Here is a 16,401-nt window from a genome sequence, read left to right as displayed (position 1 = left end):
ACCCGACCCCGGATAAGCGGAAGAAAATGGATGGATGGATGGATGAAGATGAATGTATTGATGCCTCTCCACTGTATGTGTTCAGAAATGTTCAATAAAACATAAGTATAAAAAAAACACACAAAAAAAACAGGTAGCAATGAGGAAATTATGTATTTAATAAAGAATCAGGAACAAACTCAGAAAGACAGGCGGCACTGGAAACGGACAGACGAACGATGAACAAATGAGACCCGACGAAGGACAGAGACAACAGGTGGGGTTAAATACACAGGGAAGCTAATCGAGGAACTGGACACAGCTGGGAGCAATCAACAGGGAAGACAGAGACTCACAGGGGAAACACAACTAAAACACAGAAAAACCTCAAAAATAACTACACAAAAAACACAGATCGTCACACATTCTTACAAAGATGTTATGCAAACGATAAGTGAAAGCTGCCGTCTTCACAGACAGGCAGAAGAGAGAAGCAAAGAGTGGTTTGGAGAACCATCCATCCATCCATCAAGTTTGTAGAGGCACTCTAGCCTCTACAAACTCCGCAGAGAACTAATGTTTAAAGTAGAATTATTTCACTAATAGACAAAATTGCAGACGATATCTGTCTGTCTGTCATTTGTGTTTGTAGAGAAACCGGAGCACCCGGAGAAAACCTTTGTTCAAAACAATATTAGTCGGTTCTTTTGTAGGAAAACTGGAGCACCCAGAGAAAACCTATTGTTAAAATGACTTAAAATTACTGCTGGTGCCCATCAGCTGATTCTGGAGTCCAACAATCACCAACAATCTTGCGGCCACAGTTCTGATGAGCTGCCTCAACAATGCCGACATGGAACATGGTCAGACCCCCACTTCCCCGTCTTTAAAGCTCCATCTCAGGCCCAAGCCTGCCAGGTCTGACCGGCTTCCTCCCCCACCACCGGAGCCAACTCGCCACCAGGTAGTGGTCAGTGGACAGCTCCGCACCTCTCTTCACCCGAGTGTCCAAGACATACGGCTGCAGATCCGACAAAACTATGACACAGTCGATCATCGAACTGCGGCCAGGGTGTCCTGGTGCCAAGTGCACATATGGACACCCTTATGCCTGAACATGGTGTCTGTTATTGACAGTCTGTGACGAGCACAGAAGTCTAACAACAGAACACCGCTCGAGTTCAGATCGGGGGGCCATTCCTCCCAACCACGGTCATTGCCCATGTGAGCGTTGAGGTCCCCCAGTAGAACAACGGAGTCCCCAGGAGGGGCACTCTCCAGTACAACTAAAAATGCTATTTTATTATTTTTGTATTTATTTGTTTGGCGACAAAGTTTGTATGAACAAGGTAGTTTAATCTATGAAAGTGCAGTTTACTGTTTACCTTTGATTTGTGTTCGCTTTAAAGGGTGGAAATATGTATGAAAAATTTATCACAAAAAAAAAAATAGCAGGAATAAATGTAGGTGTTTTCTAATTTATTCCTTGCTGGAATAAATTATAAATCTTCTTTCTTTAAGTTTCAAAATATATTTTTCTTACTTGAATTTGTCAGCACTGTTAAAATATTAAATATCCTCATCATATGCTTTAATAACACAGGATGTTAAAGGCTGTCCTCATTTTTTCACATGACTGTATCTTGCTTAATCCTGATATAAGTTGTTCCTCTTTTCTACCTTTAATTTATTTTGTTCCAGAGGTTTTCAGTAGTGTTTTTATTTCATTAGCTGGATCTGTTTCAGGTTTGGGTGAGTTCTAGACCAGGAGAAATGACAGTTTTAAAATGTCTCTCATTTGAGACAATAAATTTTGTCTTAAACAAGACGGGATTAGCCAGAATGTTGTGAGTTTATCGAATTATTTAGTGCAAGAAGTGATTGTAAAAGTGTTGCATATGACTTGTTGATGTCTATTGTAAAATTCATGATAGTCTACACATTTGATGACTTTCTTCAGTAGACTCTGGATTGGAGTTGGAGTTTTCTCTGTCAATTTTCTTTGCTGGATTTAAAAACCATCCATCCATCCATCCACATAATTTTAAAGAATTTATCTGTTTAAAGCGACAGTGTGTAACTTTTTCAAAAATATGTTTCTTCCATATTCGTTAAAATTGTCTCCATTTTTAGAGATATATTTTCCCAGATTATTTATCTTATGTTATGCTGTCACAACATAATAGTTATAAAAAATGTGTAACTTTATAATACTTTCAAGTCAAAAAGTGAGTAAAAAAAAACTAATGATTGAGTCCTCCAAAACTCCAAAGGAAACGTAACTTTTGAAATTATTGAGTGTTGGTTTATTCATGTATTTATTAATGCTCTCAGCTAGTAAAAATAATTTAGAACATTCACCAACGAAATAAACTATTGAAAATATTTCATTATAACCTAATAAATGATCAGTTTTAAAGAGAAAATCAGGACATGTTTTTGAAGAGTCCTGATAATTTAATCACAGTTTCAGTTTCGTTAACAAAATGAATAGATGAGTTGAAAAATCTTATTTCATAATGTTGCACATAGCAACATAATGCTTATGAAGATTGATATCACACCTTCTGTACGGACAGCAGAACCAACTGAGAGTAGAAGTTTAACTTCACCTTTGTACAAAACAAGACACCTGATCAAATGATGCTGTTTAGTATCTTCAGTGCCAATCAACTCCAATTCTGGCTCCTGCAGAATTTAATAGATTGTTTCATTCAAATATTTTTTATTTCTTAACAAGAGTCTGTAATGAAAACATTCAGATTCATTATTTTTCTTCAGAAAAAGTCATTTAAATGCAACAAAACCTTCAATCTAGGTCAAGAAATATGGCTCAGCACACTGGGGATTTGTTGAAAAAGATTGTTTCAGCTTCTAGCAGCATTAGGTGATAAAAGAAACCCACTCTTAAAATCGTCTTATGCGTCAAGCTAATACAGTGATTAATTTGTTTAACTGCTTGTAGGATGAAATCTTCTGCTTTGATAAAACTCACCAAGAAAGAACCAGTACAGATTTAATAATCCAGAGAAAATATTCAAGATGTTGCCATCGCTTTGAAGAGACAATCACTTGAACCACAATTATCTCAGTCACAGAAAGGAGAAGACGATCAAACACACAGAGATGGGCTTTGTTTCTTCTTTTCTGTTTGTGACAAACAGAATGAAAGAATCAAAGCTTTTTCTTGAAAGTTCAAACGATTTAATTCAAATACAGATCCATGCGATAAATCACAAGCCAGGAGTTACAGCGCTAAGGACAGATCAAACTTACAAAAAGCTTACATTTATTAGCTTTTTTTGTGGTTTTACTTGTTTCACTTTGAAAGGCAACTTAAATTCTAATAAATATTTTTATTTATTTGAAGCATATCTGTTTCTTAAATTTTTGAGTTAAGTTCATTTTAGTTTTCTTTGCCCCATGGTGCTTAGTTTTATTCTACTTGGACATTCTTTGTTGTTCTTCTGATTTTATATATATAATTTAAATTATTAATTTAATTTGATTAATTTTAATTAATTTAATTTTAATTAATTTAATTTTATTAATTATTATTTTAATTTTTATAAATTATTATTTTATATATATATTTCATATTTTTTAATTTACTTTTTCTGAAGTTAAGATCGCCTCTGTTTTCCAGCCTGTGCTTCATAAATGGGCCGCCAAAAAAAACAGACACAAGATATTTGAATCGATCTTGTTTTTTACGAGAAAATGTTTTCAACTGGAAAACTAAATTAAATCATAACAATAAATTAGTTAAACATGGTTTTATATTTTCCCCTCCAAATTAGGTTTCCTTCGTTTGAAGCGGATGGTTGGTGGGACGTTGGCCCCTCAGGTCCCCTGGCAAGCCAGGGTGTACCTGTCTGACAGCGTGCTGGATGGCGGGTATGCAGGCGGGGCTCTCATCTCCGACCGCTGGGTGTTGATGGCTGGAAGGAACCTCTTTATTAGAAAGAGTCGACGGGACACTCAGGGAAAAGATCCCGTCATTCCAAGTTTACCTAGGAATCTCACAAAAGGCAGAAGCCGACACCTCCAAAGAAGTTACTGTAGACAAGGTGAGAAACTGGCTTCTTGATAAAGGAGACATTTACTAAATGTCTGCCATTTTTGTGTTAGTTAATTTGAAAGGAAAATAGAAAACAAGGTATTATTGCCCTTCTTTTTATTTCATTACTGTGCCTGGTAATGCTTTTCTCCTGTGTTGCATTTCAATTTTTTAGGAGCTGGAATAAAATTACTTTTGATTTTGCGCTTCAGGGTTAGTGAGACAAATGACATCCAGGAAGGATATATGAAGTGATTTGTGAAAGGAAAAGAAATTTTTTTTTACTTTCTTGCTTTGTTCTTTTATCTTTCTTAGTTCATAAACATGTTAGACTTTAATTTCTTTAGGCGTTCAAACCTTATTATAAAAAACTTAATATAAAAGGGAAAATTATTCTTATTTTGACTTGTTCAAAACTTGTTCGCCCTGGGAAAAGATTCAGAGTGAGACGTTGCTTTGGGTAGCAAAGAACAGTTTGTTTTGATATCTTTGGAATATGAGATTAAAAGACTTTTTTTATCACATTCTTTATAAAAAACAGCAAAAGAAGTAGATTAAAAATAAGAGATATTTCCATTCTCCTCCTGTAGGTTTTTCTTCATCCGGGCTTCCAGAACCAGACTGACTGGGACAACGATCTGGCTCTGATCAGACTTAAAGAGTCTGTGATCATGACTGATGAGGTCACTCCGATCCCCCTCCCAGAGAGGGGGCAGGACCTGGTCACTGGTGTGGGCGGGTCAGGGGTCATCGCTGGCTGGGGCTGGGGGATCCACCTCACCACTGCTACGTCTCTCAAATACCTTGTTCTCCCTCTGGCTAATTACTGCGACTGTAAAGCAGAGTACGACCGTACCTCGCACACCCCGAGTCTGGACGACAACATGTTCTGCACCAGACCCACACTGCTGGAGGAGAACATTTGTTTTGGTGATGCGGGAGGCACTCTGGCTGTCAGAGATGCTCAATCTGGGGACGTGTACGCTGCGGGGATCCTCTCCTATGACAAATCCTGCAGCCAAAACAACTACAGCGTCTACATGAAGATTTCTTTGTATTTACCTTGGATCCATAGAATCATTAGAGGAGATACAGAGAAGTCATCTGCTCTGCGCTTTGATGCAATGGCTAAAATGTACCGATAGCAGCCACAGAGCTTCAGGCTCTCTTGTTGGGATAGATGTTTGCAGAGAGAAATCATTGCAATGTATTGTGTCAGTAAATGGCTTTAGTTTAGCTTCTGCCAAGTCTGTGGATTAAATGTTATGACAAGTGACAACATCGGATATGATTTACAGAGTCTCATCACGAACCCACAGAGTGGTAAATAGGCCACACTAATAATGCCTTTTGGCCTTTTTTCTAAGTTCGTATTTATTGACATTTCTGAAGCAAATTTCAGAAAGGGGTATACGTTGAAATATGTGAATTTATAAAGGCTACAGAAATGACAAATGAACACAAATTCATCAACTGCGTGCTTTTTGTGAGTATGTTTCAACTCGGGTGGGAAAAGTTGAAAGGAAAAGAGCGAAACATGCTTTTATATTTAGGTCAGAGCTTCTATTAATCTTTTGTGAAATGACCCAAGGGTCTGAATTTAAGAGCAAGGTTTGAAACAAATTATTTTGAGTTGTTTAGGGGGGGATAAAGAGTTGTAAAACTCACCAGTAATTTGTGTGGAGATGATTCCCACTGAAGTTGAAACCAGATATTTTATTTAAAAAAATAAAGACATAACCTTTTTATCCCCAATGTCTGATAATAAATAAGACCAAATTGTCCCACAAAAAGCCTGATCCTTCTTCAGAGGCTGACTGGGACCAGATGAGGTGAGGATTTCCATCATCTGGGAGAAAATGGAGTCAGAGTTGCTTCTTGTTCTTATCAAAAATGATGAGCCAAAGTGATTTGGCTCATCTGATTCGTTTGCCTCCTGTGCACCTTCTTTTGGCGGACACAAGAACATGTGGCACACCAGGAACTAACTACATGAAGAAACTCCAGGCCCTTTCTAGCCTGGAAAATATTTCAGATCCTCCAGAATCAAGCTTGACTGGGATTTGAGATGACTCGAAAGCAGATATCACCTAAGAGTGAGATGATTTTATAATAATTAAATAAGGAAACAAAGAAAATCAGAGTAAAGAGGCAGAGTGAGAGCAGCAGAAAAACCCAGTAAAGAAAGCAGAGAGCTTTAATATTGTGACTAATGGGTCTTGGTAGAGCAAGAGGGACAGTTGATAAACAGAACAGAGGAGCTGAACACATACAACAAAAAAGGACTAATATAAACACAACAGAACACAAGAAGGCACTTCAAAACTCAATGCAAATGAATGGAAAGAGAAAAAACTTAGAATAAAACAACCCAAAATGACCTAAATACCAACACAGGTGAGGACCAATAACATGAATAGCTGTATATCATGCTTACAGCCTAACCTGGGATATCTTAAAGTCAATGGATGAGCAAACAGACAGATGGAAATGTGGCCTAATTGGTTAATAATCACATTATCTGTCCTGGATAGACAGAATATCCTATCCACAAAACACTTTGCATTTCATTTATAATTTAAATGTTGAGTATTAGATATTCTCCAGTAAATAAAAAACAACTTAAATGAAATTTGACTGTGTTCACATGAGACGATCCTTGGTTACATTCTGCGCTGTAGCAGCTCTAAATGTTAAGGCAACATTACATCATGGTGCTGCTGTGCAACACTTGAAAGCAAAAGTTAACAATGAATTAAAAGGAGTCGACACTTTTCACAACCTGTGGCTTTTGACTGCTGCCTTCAATACCACCACTTCAAAGATATTTCTGTCAGGCAGGAGCGTCCCACTCTGCCATAAATAACGACGTGCCTCAACAATAAACACCCAGAAAGGTGTTGTGATGACAGCTGCCCGTCCACTTGATGCATTATGATTGGAGAAGGTGAGAGCGAGAGAAAAAATAATCAAAAAATCAAAGTGAGGACTGGTTCCGACCCGCTGGGTGATTTATTTCAGTGTTACGTAAAGACAGGCCAGCTTGGGGCATGAAGAGGCAGATGGTCTTTGTTGTGTTTTTCAGTCTGTTAATTACACCTCTGAATATTCAGACACCACACAGGAAAATGCTGCTGTCTCAGATTTATGAAACATCATAATTATCAGAAGAAAGTAGTCTTCTACATTTATTCTTTGTCGCACCCTCAGCAAATGTCTTTATTTACAAAAAAGGCAACTGTGATGTGTCGTCTTTTAGGGTTTACTGCAGAATAGTTGAACTACCTTCTTTAAATGAATGTTCTAACATTTAATAATCACTTTTTAGTGCATTTCTTTTTATCAGTAAATATATCCAATGGGTACATTAAGTTACAAACCGTTGTTTCTTCATCTCTTTCGCTGTCCTGCTTGTTTCTGACGTCTGACCTTCCTGCCGTTTTTCAAAACTTTGCAGATTGAGTTCATCTCGGCTTTGCTGTGTTTCTGCTGGATCATTTTGTGCAAAAGCCTTAATTAACTTGGAAATCCATTTCCTCTCTGACTCCAAATCGTTCAGATGCTGCAGCTTCAAATGATGATTTCCCCTATTCTGCTTTGAAGAGTGCTTTTATATTGGTATGCAAACCTGTTTTGCTCCGTAACACTGTCTGTCTTCTTCGCAAACACATTAACTCCTTATTCTTATTCAACAATGTTTATTCCTGAGGAGTCACTGCAGCAGACCTGAGGTTCAAAAGGTTCAAATATATTTTTCGCTGCTTCATTTTATAACCGGCCACTTCTTTGCTTTTAAAATCTTTGCTTTGCTTTGATAAAAATAAAATCTCTTTTAAATTATGTTACTACAATTTCCGTGAATTCACAGCAGACTTTATAAGTTTACTGAAACCAGACCAAAATAATTTGATTCAAACCGTGTTCTTTTATTAAAGCCCCTCGAACCATGAATTTATATTGTTTCACAGATTGAATTCAGGGTTTTGGAAGCTACAAGAAATGTCTGGTTTTGTTTGTATGATGGCAGTAAAGACCATTCATTCAATAATTTCCAAAACTGATCATTTTATTAGATGTTGTATACACATCCAATCCTACAGACGCCCTAGAAATAAAATGAATAAAAATATTGAAACGCAATAAATCATTTTCAAATAAACCCAACAAAAATCCTAGCCTGCAATTTGAATGTTGTCATTTTCTGATTCCAGCCACAATTTATCCAACATGCTTAAAATCTGGGACAAGAAGAAGACAGGAGGTGCTTCTGCAGAAGCGTGCACTCATTGTGTTTCCTCTTTTTAGCCAGAGTCAAATTTGTGTAAGGTTTTTTTTTTTTTTAAGGATTTCTGAAGCGCAGCACCGGAGGTTTTTCTCTATTGCTTCTAAAATATTAATGTCCTGTCAAATCCTATTACTCTCTACCAGTCTCAGTGCATTCCTTTAAAGCACCGACTAAGGTCACAACACACACAGAGTTGTTCTGCAATAGGAACCAGAACTTTAGACTTGCAAGCAGTGTGTGAAAGAAAAAGATCTTTAGGTTTCTGCAAACATGTAGGTAGACTTTTAAGGAGGTTGTTGGTTTATAGATTTACTGTGTGTGTTCCCAAAATGCGTGTCATGAGTCCATGACAATCAGTCTTAAAAGGCTTAATAACCTACTAAAAAAATAATTAAAAAAACAAAAGAAACATTTGATTTAATTATGTGAAAAGATTATTCCTATTCAATATTCCTATTCAGTTTTCATCTGCGTACAAGTCCTCATTAGGAAAAAAAAGTTTCTGGACTTTCTTTTTGACGTTAACATTTTCTTAGGAGGAACAGGATTCTCCAGGTGCTTTTTGAATTTTTCCACAATAACTTGGTGTCCTTCTAGGTAATCAAGTAGTGCAATTAAATGCAGTCCACTGGCAAAGTGGAATGCATCTCTCGCAATACTCTGGCAAATCCTTAAACCAAGCTCTTCTGACACCTCCGAGAGTACGTCCACATTTATATCTCCAGTTTTTCTCAAAAGCAAGATCAAAATTTTGCTATGTTGTTCCTCAAAGATTTGTTGGACAAGATGCAGAGTTGGTCCATCTGCAGCCTTTTCAATCACTTCCCACAGAAGTACACTGAGAAAGTTTCTCTTTTTGTAATCTGGGCTTCTTTGACCAGGATGAACTTTGTTGGACAATGTTTTTTTCACTTTCGTGATTTGCGCAGCTTAACAGGAGGGGCCAGGGAACCATTAGCCTCTCCACTTTACCGCCCACCCATTTTTATTTGTTATTTGGGGTCCATTTCCTAACAGGCATAGAGCAAATGTCAGTGGAACCACAACATTACCTGAGCCGGTCTCTCAGTCAAACCTCTTGTGATGCCCACTGGTGTGTGCCCACAAAAGTGAAAAAAGAGCATACATTTCTTTAAATGTTTATGGGGTTATGATAAGATATTTTATTTGTTAACAGGGGTTAAACACAATGGGTGCAGTAACGGTGTTTCACCGGTAGGTGGTGCATGGGGACTTTGAGCTGCCTGTTGCTCTGCAGTTTCTCATAAGCTGAGAGAAATGGGGTATATCCCACGAGAGGTGGTGACGTATTTCCGTTTGAATTTATGCCACATAGATTGGTTCCGGGTCCTGCTTGCTCCTATTGTTTTTACCCAAAGCTGTAAGATCTGTACCATGAAAAAGACGCAAAACTTAAAATATCTGTGACCTACTGGTACAACAATCGAGTTTTGTGGTGTGCCGTTGTGTCCAGTAATTAGCCRGTACCATCCAGTGCTTAGTTTYTTTCATTTTCCTGCTGATATCAAGGCGACAGCGGACTGTAGCCAAAACTTAGCCACTACAGCTAACACCCGGTTTGTAGCTGCCTGCTATTTCAAAGCTTGAGGATATTGAAGATCCAGCGTCAGAAATGGGAAGACGGAGGTTAAACGGGAGCTGTACGAGCTTCGTTCACTGGAATAATTTGTTGGAGGAAAATAATGCAGGAGGAAATCCACTGCAACGGGAACAGGCTGAGAACAGAGGCAGCGATTCGGCACAAGGTAAGTCAATACGTGTGTTGATGTTTGCGTGTTGTACAGGAGTATGAAATTATTTTTAGGCAACTCCTTAGCTTTTTTTATGTGACAATTATATAAAATACATTTAACATGCAGTCCAAGCGATACCGAGCACCGTAATTTAAGAACAACCGAGAGTAGCAACGCTTCAGCCCGAACTAGTTAGTCAGATTAAGGTCCAAAACCTTCGCTTTACAGCCGTTTAAGTGGCACCGACCCACATTAAAAAAACCCACAGAACAAATGGTAGAAATCACGTATTTCCCGAATCCCAAAAATATGACATCTACCTTTGCTGTTTTATAATTATAATCCACGTTAGAGTGAATTTTTCCACTTGGCTGCTATAATTTGTTCTTGCGTTACACAATTTCTCTTTTTTTCCCCTCTGAGATTCTGCTTAGAAAATGAGGTTATGACTGCATTTTGTTTTTAAAATGGTAAATTTAGGTTTGCCTCGATCTTATAAACTAATGCCTCTTGTATGCATCATTTTTTGTATTACTGTTGGTGCAGGTATTAGGCGAACACTGCTTTGCCTGCTAGTAGTTTAAATTAATTTCAGCTGCACACTTTCAAGAGTATTCAGATTTTAACATGCATTTTCTAAATAGTATTTTAGTTCACTCTTACTCAGTAACTTCAGTGTTGTTACAACTCTGAAACATTATTTTTTTTTTTTTGCAGTTTCTTTGTGATACCAGAACTATTTCACTTACACATTTAATTTCCTGAGATATTGTCAATTTATTTTCAAGCAAAACTCTCAAAAAGAGCCGAGGATTTATTAGTTTTGATTACGTTGTGCAGCTAAATATGGACGCTTGTTAGTTTTTTTTTCTTTTTAATTTTTTAAGTTTGCATCGTAACACCTCGTGATGTGTTTCTGAGTCATGATCGCTGTGCCGATTACCTTTCCACTGGATCCAAGCACCTGGACCARCTGACCGGTACGGCGTCCATCAGTCCACGGTCTGCCGGATCATCACAACGTGGACTAATATTTTATTTACAGTACTTGGTTAAACTATGATCTTGAAACCGGAGCACCAGATATGCAAAAATCTACCTGCAGACTTTGTTGGCTACCCTGACACTGCAGTCATCCTGGACGGGGCAGAGCTCTCTTCCAGAGTGACGAGTTCTCATCACCAGTAAAGGCAAAACAAGTGTCTGATTAGCTGCTAGGAAGTATATTATATATTCACTGTTCATTTTGCTATCCTGTTTTTACCTACAATAAAATTGAATCTCATTTGTAATACTCTACATTTCACAAACTTTTTCCCCTTTTCTCAGTGTTTACGTTATATCAACTATTTGCATGTAGATCAGGAATTCAAGTGAGATGTTATAATGCAACACATTTAGGTTATACCAGCAAAGAAATGTGAATATTAAGTAATATGTAATTAGTCATATAATTTAATATGCTGAATAAGGCTGGATGATACAAGATTTTTTTATACCAGATTTTATTTTAATCAATTCCTCCCGCCCTCAATTTCTATACTAAAATCACAGAAAATACTTTTTAAAAAAATGCCTTTATTTCAATCATCTGTTCTGTGAGTTGTAGGGAGCATTACGGTCAGGATACAAGAAATTTTAATTGCAAGAATGCAGTCATTACAGCAGAATAAAGATGCAATTTTATAACAATGTCTTAAAATTACAAGAAGTCATTTTAATGAGAAATAAAGATTGAGATTGATCTGATGTAACCAGCTCAGTTCATGTGGTTCTGACATTTGTCAGTAATCAAGAGGATGTACATTTCCACCTCAACTGACCAGGTAAGCATTAAGGTAAAAATACTGTATACAAAACGGAAAAAGAGCAACTGATAGAAATACTTCATATAAAGAAAAGCAAAAACGTTAATAGCAGGAGAAAAGTTGTTGGCAACATTAGCTCGGCCAATTTCTCCCTCCAGGAAGCCACCAAACAGAACTGTCCAAATATAATAAAGATTAAAAAAAGAAAGAAAACAGAAAGTTAAAATAATAATCACAAATTAATAATTCAGATCTAATGCGTTCTGGAATCTATTGACATTTTACAAATTTCACAAATCAGAAGGTTTCACAAATGTTTTTTTCATTCTGCTGTTAGTACAAAATAATCTAGTTAGGTTTGAAATGTCTAGGTGTTGTTTTTAAAGTACAACACATTAAAAAAGCTATAGTATAGATAGTGAAAAATTAAGCCCTTTAGCTATTTTCCGAATTAGATGCTACATTCGGAAGCTAACTTCAGCTTCAACTGATAGCTTGGGCACAATATAGACAGATCTATATATGTTTATATCTATATATTTATCCATCTATAAAGTAGAGATATGTAGATTGCACAATGCAGATAATCAAAACACTTAACATTTACATAGCACCTTTGTAAGCATGTCCCTGTTAGCTACGTCAGACATATGAGGCATTATGGTGAATACAAACGATTTATTAACTTACCTTCGAAGTTATTGTGAAGTTTTGACACATCCAGCTTAAATCCTTTGTTGTTGCTGGAGCGTTTCAGGACGTCTGAATAATTATATAGGCATCATTAATAGTCCTGCAGGCAGTGGTGGGAAGTAACGAAGTACAAGTACTTCGTTACTGTACTTAAGTACAATTTTTGTGTATCTGTACTTTACTTAAGTAGATTTAATAATGGGTACTTTCTACTTTTACTCCACTACATTTTACAGTAAGTATATGTACTTTCTACTTCACTACATTTCTACAAAKYKKYSSSKTWMYYSKTWMMWYCMARKYSYSKTKDSCTTTTTTTCCGTTAAAATGTGAAGTTCAGGGATTTAAGGTGGCGCTGTAAAATCCGAGCAATAACGTGACTTAGTGTCTGTTGTCACCCATCGCCTCCACCTTAACTCGCACGCGGAGCTCTAACACATGCGCAGTGGTTTCCTCTGAGAGTCAGTAATATAATAGCGCTGCATAAATCATAAGATATAGCGACATGTAAAATCAGCAGCGCTTCGCTTTCACAGACAGTGGGACTTCGTCCAATTTTTAACGTCACTTGGAAGGAAAGGTTAAAGAAAGGTAAGCTCCGTGGACGTGATGCTAGCAAAGCTAGCTGTATTTACTGAAACACATGTTGCATCTGCGATGAAAAAAAGTTGTCACTCATGTGCTAAATTATTGTGTGGAGGTGTTGGCTGAGGTGTTGCATATATGGGACAACGCTGTGACCAAAGTGCAATATAGAAATATGACATTCAGGAACGATCCGATTCTTCTGGACGGATCTTGACTAAGTCCTATAGTACTGAAGCCTCACTGAGAGCCGTTCTTTGTTCTTGTAATGCTCTGTGTACACTGCAGTAGCTATTTTATTTCATTAAAATATCTTTATATTTAATTGGCGAATAAATAAAACAAGAACGTAGGAACGCAGAGCATGCTCATTGCTCTTTGTTTTTGTCACCTGTCATGGTGGCAGACGTTGCAGCAGGAGGGAGGATGAGAACAGTCACGGTGCTCCTCCTGCTTGGTTACTTGTTGCTTATTGGGCCTTGGACAGTGTTCATAGTTGAGCGTTGTTAATTGCTATGTTTAATGGTGCAATTTCTGACATTGGCAATATGGGCAACCACCCAGGGTGTTATTTTTTTTAGGGATGGCAGGAGACCTCTGTGGCACAGCTGAAAGCAAAACAGAATGAAGAAGAGTTTKAATTGTCACTGGTTAAATTTATTTCAGCTCTAAGTATTTAATATCTAGGTGTTTTTATGGGAAAGTGAATCTTTCAGATCAATTTGAGAAGCAATTTTGATAGGTGCACTTAATTTTATTGTCATATAGCACGGGGTGCTGGTTTTGAGTTGGGTTGGGTTCGGTGGTCTAGACTACAACTCTGCTATGTGGCTCCTTGGTTCCAGGTCCTCCTCTGCCAGTTGGATTTCTTTCAAAATAAATGTGTGGCAAAAAAAGTGAAGTTCATGCTGTTAGGACAGGAGATGTTTCCATCCCTGAAATGATGATGCATAGAATCACATATCTAAGTCTAAACTATGTTACAGAGTAAACTCAATAAAAACATGCTTTATCTGTGGCATTGTTCATTAAAATGGCACATTACTGTTGTATTAAAATTAAATACGATTGGTACACTTAATGATATTAGTGATTAGGCAATGCATTCAGCAAGTACTTTTACTTTTAATACTTAAGTATTTTTAAAAGCCAGTACTTTTTTACTTTTACTTAAGTAAAATGTTAATGTGGTACTTTGACTTTTACTTAAGTACATTTTTGACTGTGTATTTGTACTTTTACTTAAGTAAATTTTTTGAGTACTTTCTCCACCACTGCCTGCAGGACTGAGGAGCCACTGTTAACATACTGTTGCGTGTGCACCGGAACCAGTCTATGTGGCATAAAAATGCGGAAGTGCTAAAACGGAAGTCCGTGGCATATACCCCATTGGAGTAACAGACTGCGTCTCCCATGTGCTCATTTATTTGAGGTGAGAATAACCCTCAAGTTTATTTTAACTAAGTACTTTTATTATTTGGTACTGTTCGAGGAATGTTTAAGGAAATGTGTTAATGTGTTAAAAGATATTAGATAGCCAACAGGCCATGATGCTAGTTGGTTAGCACACACTGTAGCGGTGGGAAAGAGCAGGCAGTCGGTGCAACCATAGACATTAATATAAGAGTAGACCCCGCATTGACTGCTCCAGCGCAGGAAATACGGCGGACATCTTGGAGCGGTCGTCCCTCCCATAGACATCATACGTATAAAGGTCTATGCTTACAGCAAGGTAGGATTGGCTTGAAAAGCTCATAGCTAACATTACAGAGAAAGAGAACATCGTCAATGTTATTTTCTCAAAGAAAATGTAAAGTTAATAAAACACATACCTCGTATGTATTAGGTGTCAAACTTCGGCTTCTTTTTAAACACGAGGTCTGGTCGTTAAAACTTGTGTTAGGTTTGCACCACAATATGGAAGATTTCTTCTTCACCAACACACTGCACGCCTGTTCGTGCACTGCTGCCTCTCACTGGTGGAGATGGTGTATTGCATTACTTAACCCTTGTGTTTAGAAATGGGGTCCAACCGACTCCACACACGTAAAACTTGCATCATTTGCCACAGTCCTCTATTGCCTCAGTCCTCGCACAATAATGTTTCAAATGCCAAGTTCATAAGTGCTTTGTAGACATCTTGCTGTAAAACTTTAGGATCGATTAAATTAAGAAAATTAAGACTAAACAACATGGCAGAGCTATTACTACATAAAGCAAATTTTTAAAGTTTAATTGGTAATACTTTTATAACAAATTTATGTTAGATTATGATTTCTTGGTTATTGACAACTTGTCATAAACGAAGACAATTTTGTCTAGGTTAATGACAACTTGTCATTACGAAGACAATTTGTCTAGGTTAATGACAACTTGTCATAACGAAGACATTTTGAATAACGTCAGCTTTGTATTAAAAGTGTCATGATTTACCGAATGACACTTTATGACAACAGTCATAAATATTCATGAAGACTTATTGATGTTCATGACAGGTGTTATGTTTATGACAGTGTCATGACAGTCTTATTCACCCCCCTTCAAATAAAGTGTTACCGAAACTTCCAACAGAACCAGGCTCGGGATGAAGAACCATCTGCCACGACCAGCTGCGGGTTTATTGGGAACATCAGTGACTTGACTTTGCAGTACTAAACCATATTATTTATGGGAACAAAACCTCACTTTCTATCTTGTTTCACCATGAGGGCAAAGACAAATCCAGCTGTATCAGTAAAACAGATGCATGTATGTGATTCACAACTTTAAAGTACTGGGAAGGAGTCAAAGTATGTGTAGACATCTTCAGTCAGGTGATTTCTAATCATATCGAGACTCACTAACACATTACTCACATCTGTGAACAAATGTCTTTATTACTGTGAGTAAAATAATTTTCTGCTAATTCCCAGGTACGTCAGTCCCTTTGAAATTTGGAGATTCACAGTGGTGAAGTGACTCACTTGGATCTATTAGTTTCTGATTCCGATGATGATGAATCTGATGGGCTTTAAATGTGATGCAAATGCCAAGACTGTCACACCTTGTTCCTTCCAGAGGAAAACACCTGCTAGGAGCTCAGAGCTCTTGGTCTCATTACCAGCTGCAGCACAGGGGGCAACAACAACACCTGTGACTCAGTTATTGCAGCTTTCATTTTTCTCCGGCACAAAAAAATTAGGAAGAAAACTGCATTCATCGTAAATTATACATTTATAGAGATAGACTAAACGAATA

The 16,401-nt window shown here is 37.4% G+C and overlaps 1 protein-coding gene across 1 annotated transcript; it reads left to right on the top strand.

The window, feature by feature from the left end:
* The first annotated feature begins 832 nt into the window (after nucleotides 1-832).
* hp (haptoglobin) lies at nucleotides 833-5,226 on the top strand. The gene is given in 4 exon segments (XM_017303866.1): nucleotides 833-842; nucleotides 3,780-3,981; nucleotides 3,983-4,049; nucleotides 4,630-5,226. Coding segments are annotated over 4 exon segments (834 nt in total). The 3' UTR covers nucleotides 5,185-5,226.
* Nucleotides 5,227-16,401: the final 11,175 nt, after the last annotated feature.

This window comes from Poecilia reticulata, linkage group LG3 (genome assembly GCF_000633615.1).
Source record: "Poecilia reticulata strain Guanapo linkage group LG3, Guppy_female_1.0+MT, whole genome shotgun sequence".
NCBI classification, from domain to species: Eukaryota; Metazoa; Chordata; class Actinopteri; order Cyprinodontiformes; family Poeciliidae; genus Poecilia; species Poecilia reticulata.
Note: the sequence above shows the minus strand (reverse complement) of the source record. Positions and strands in the feature narration are given on the sequence as shown.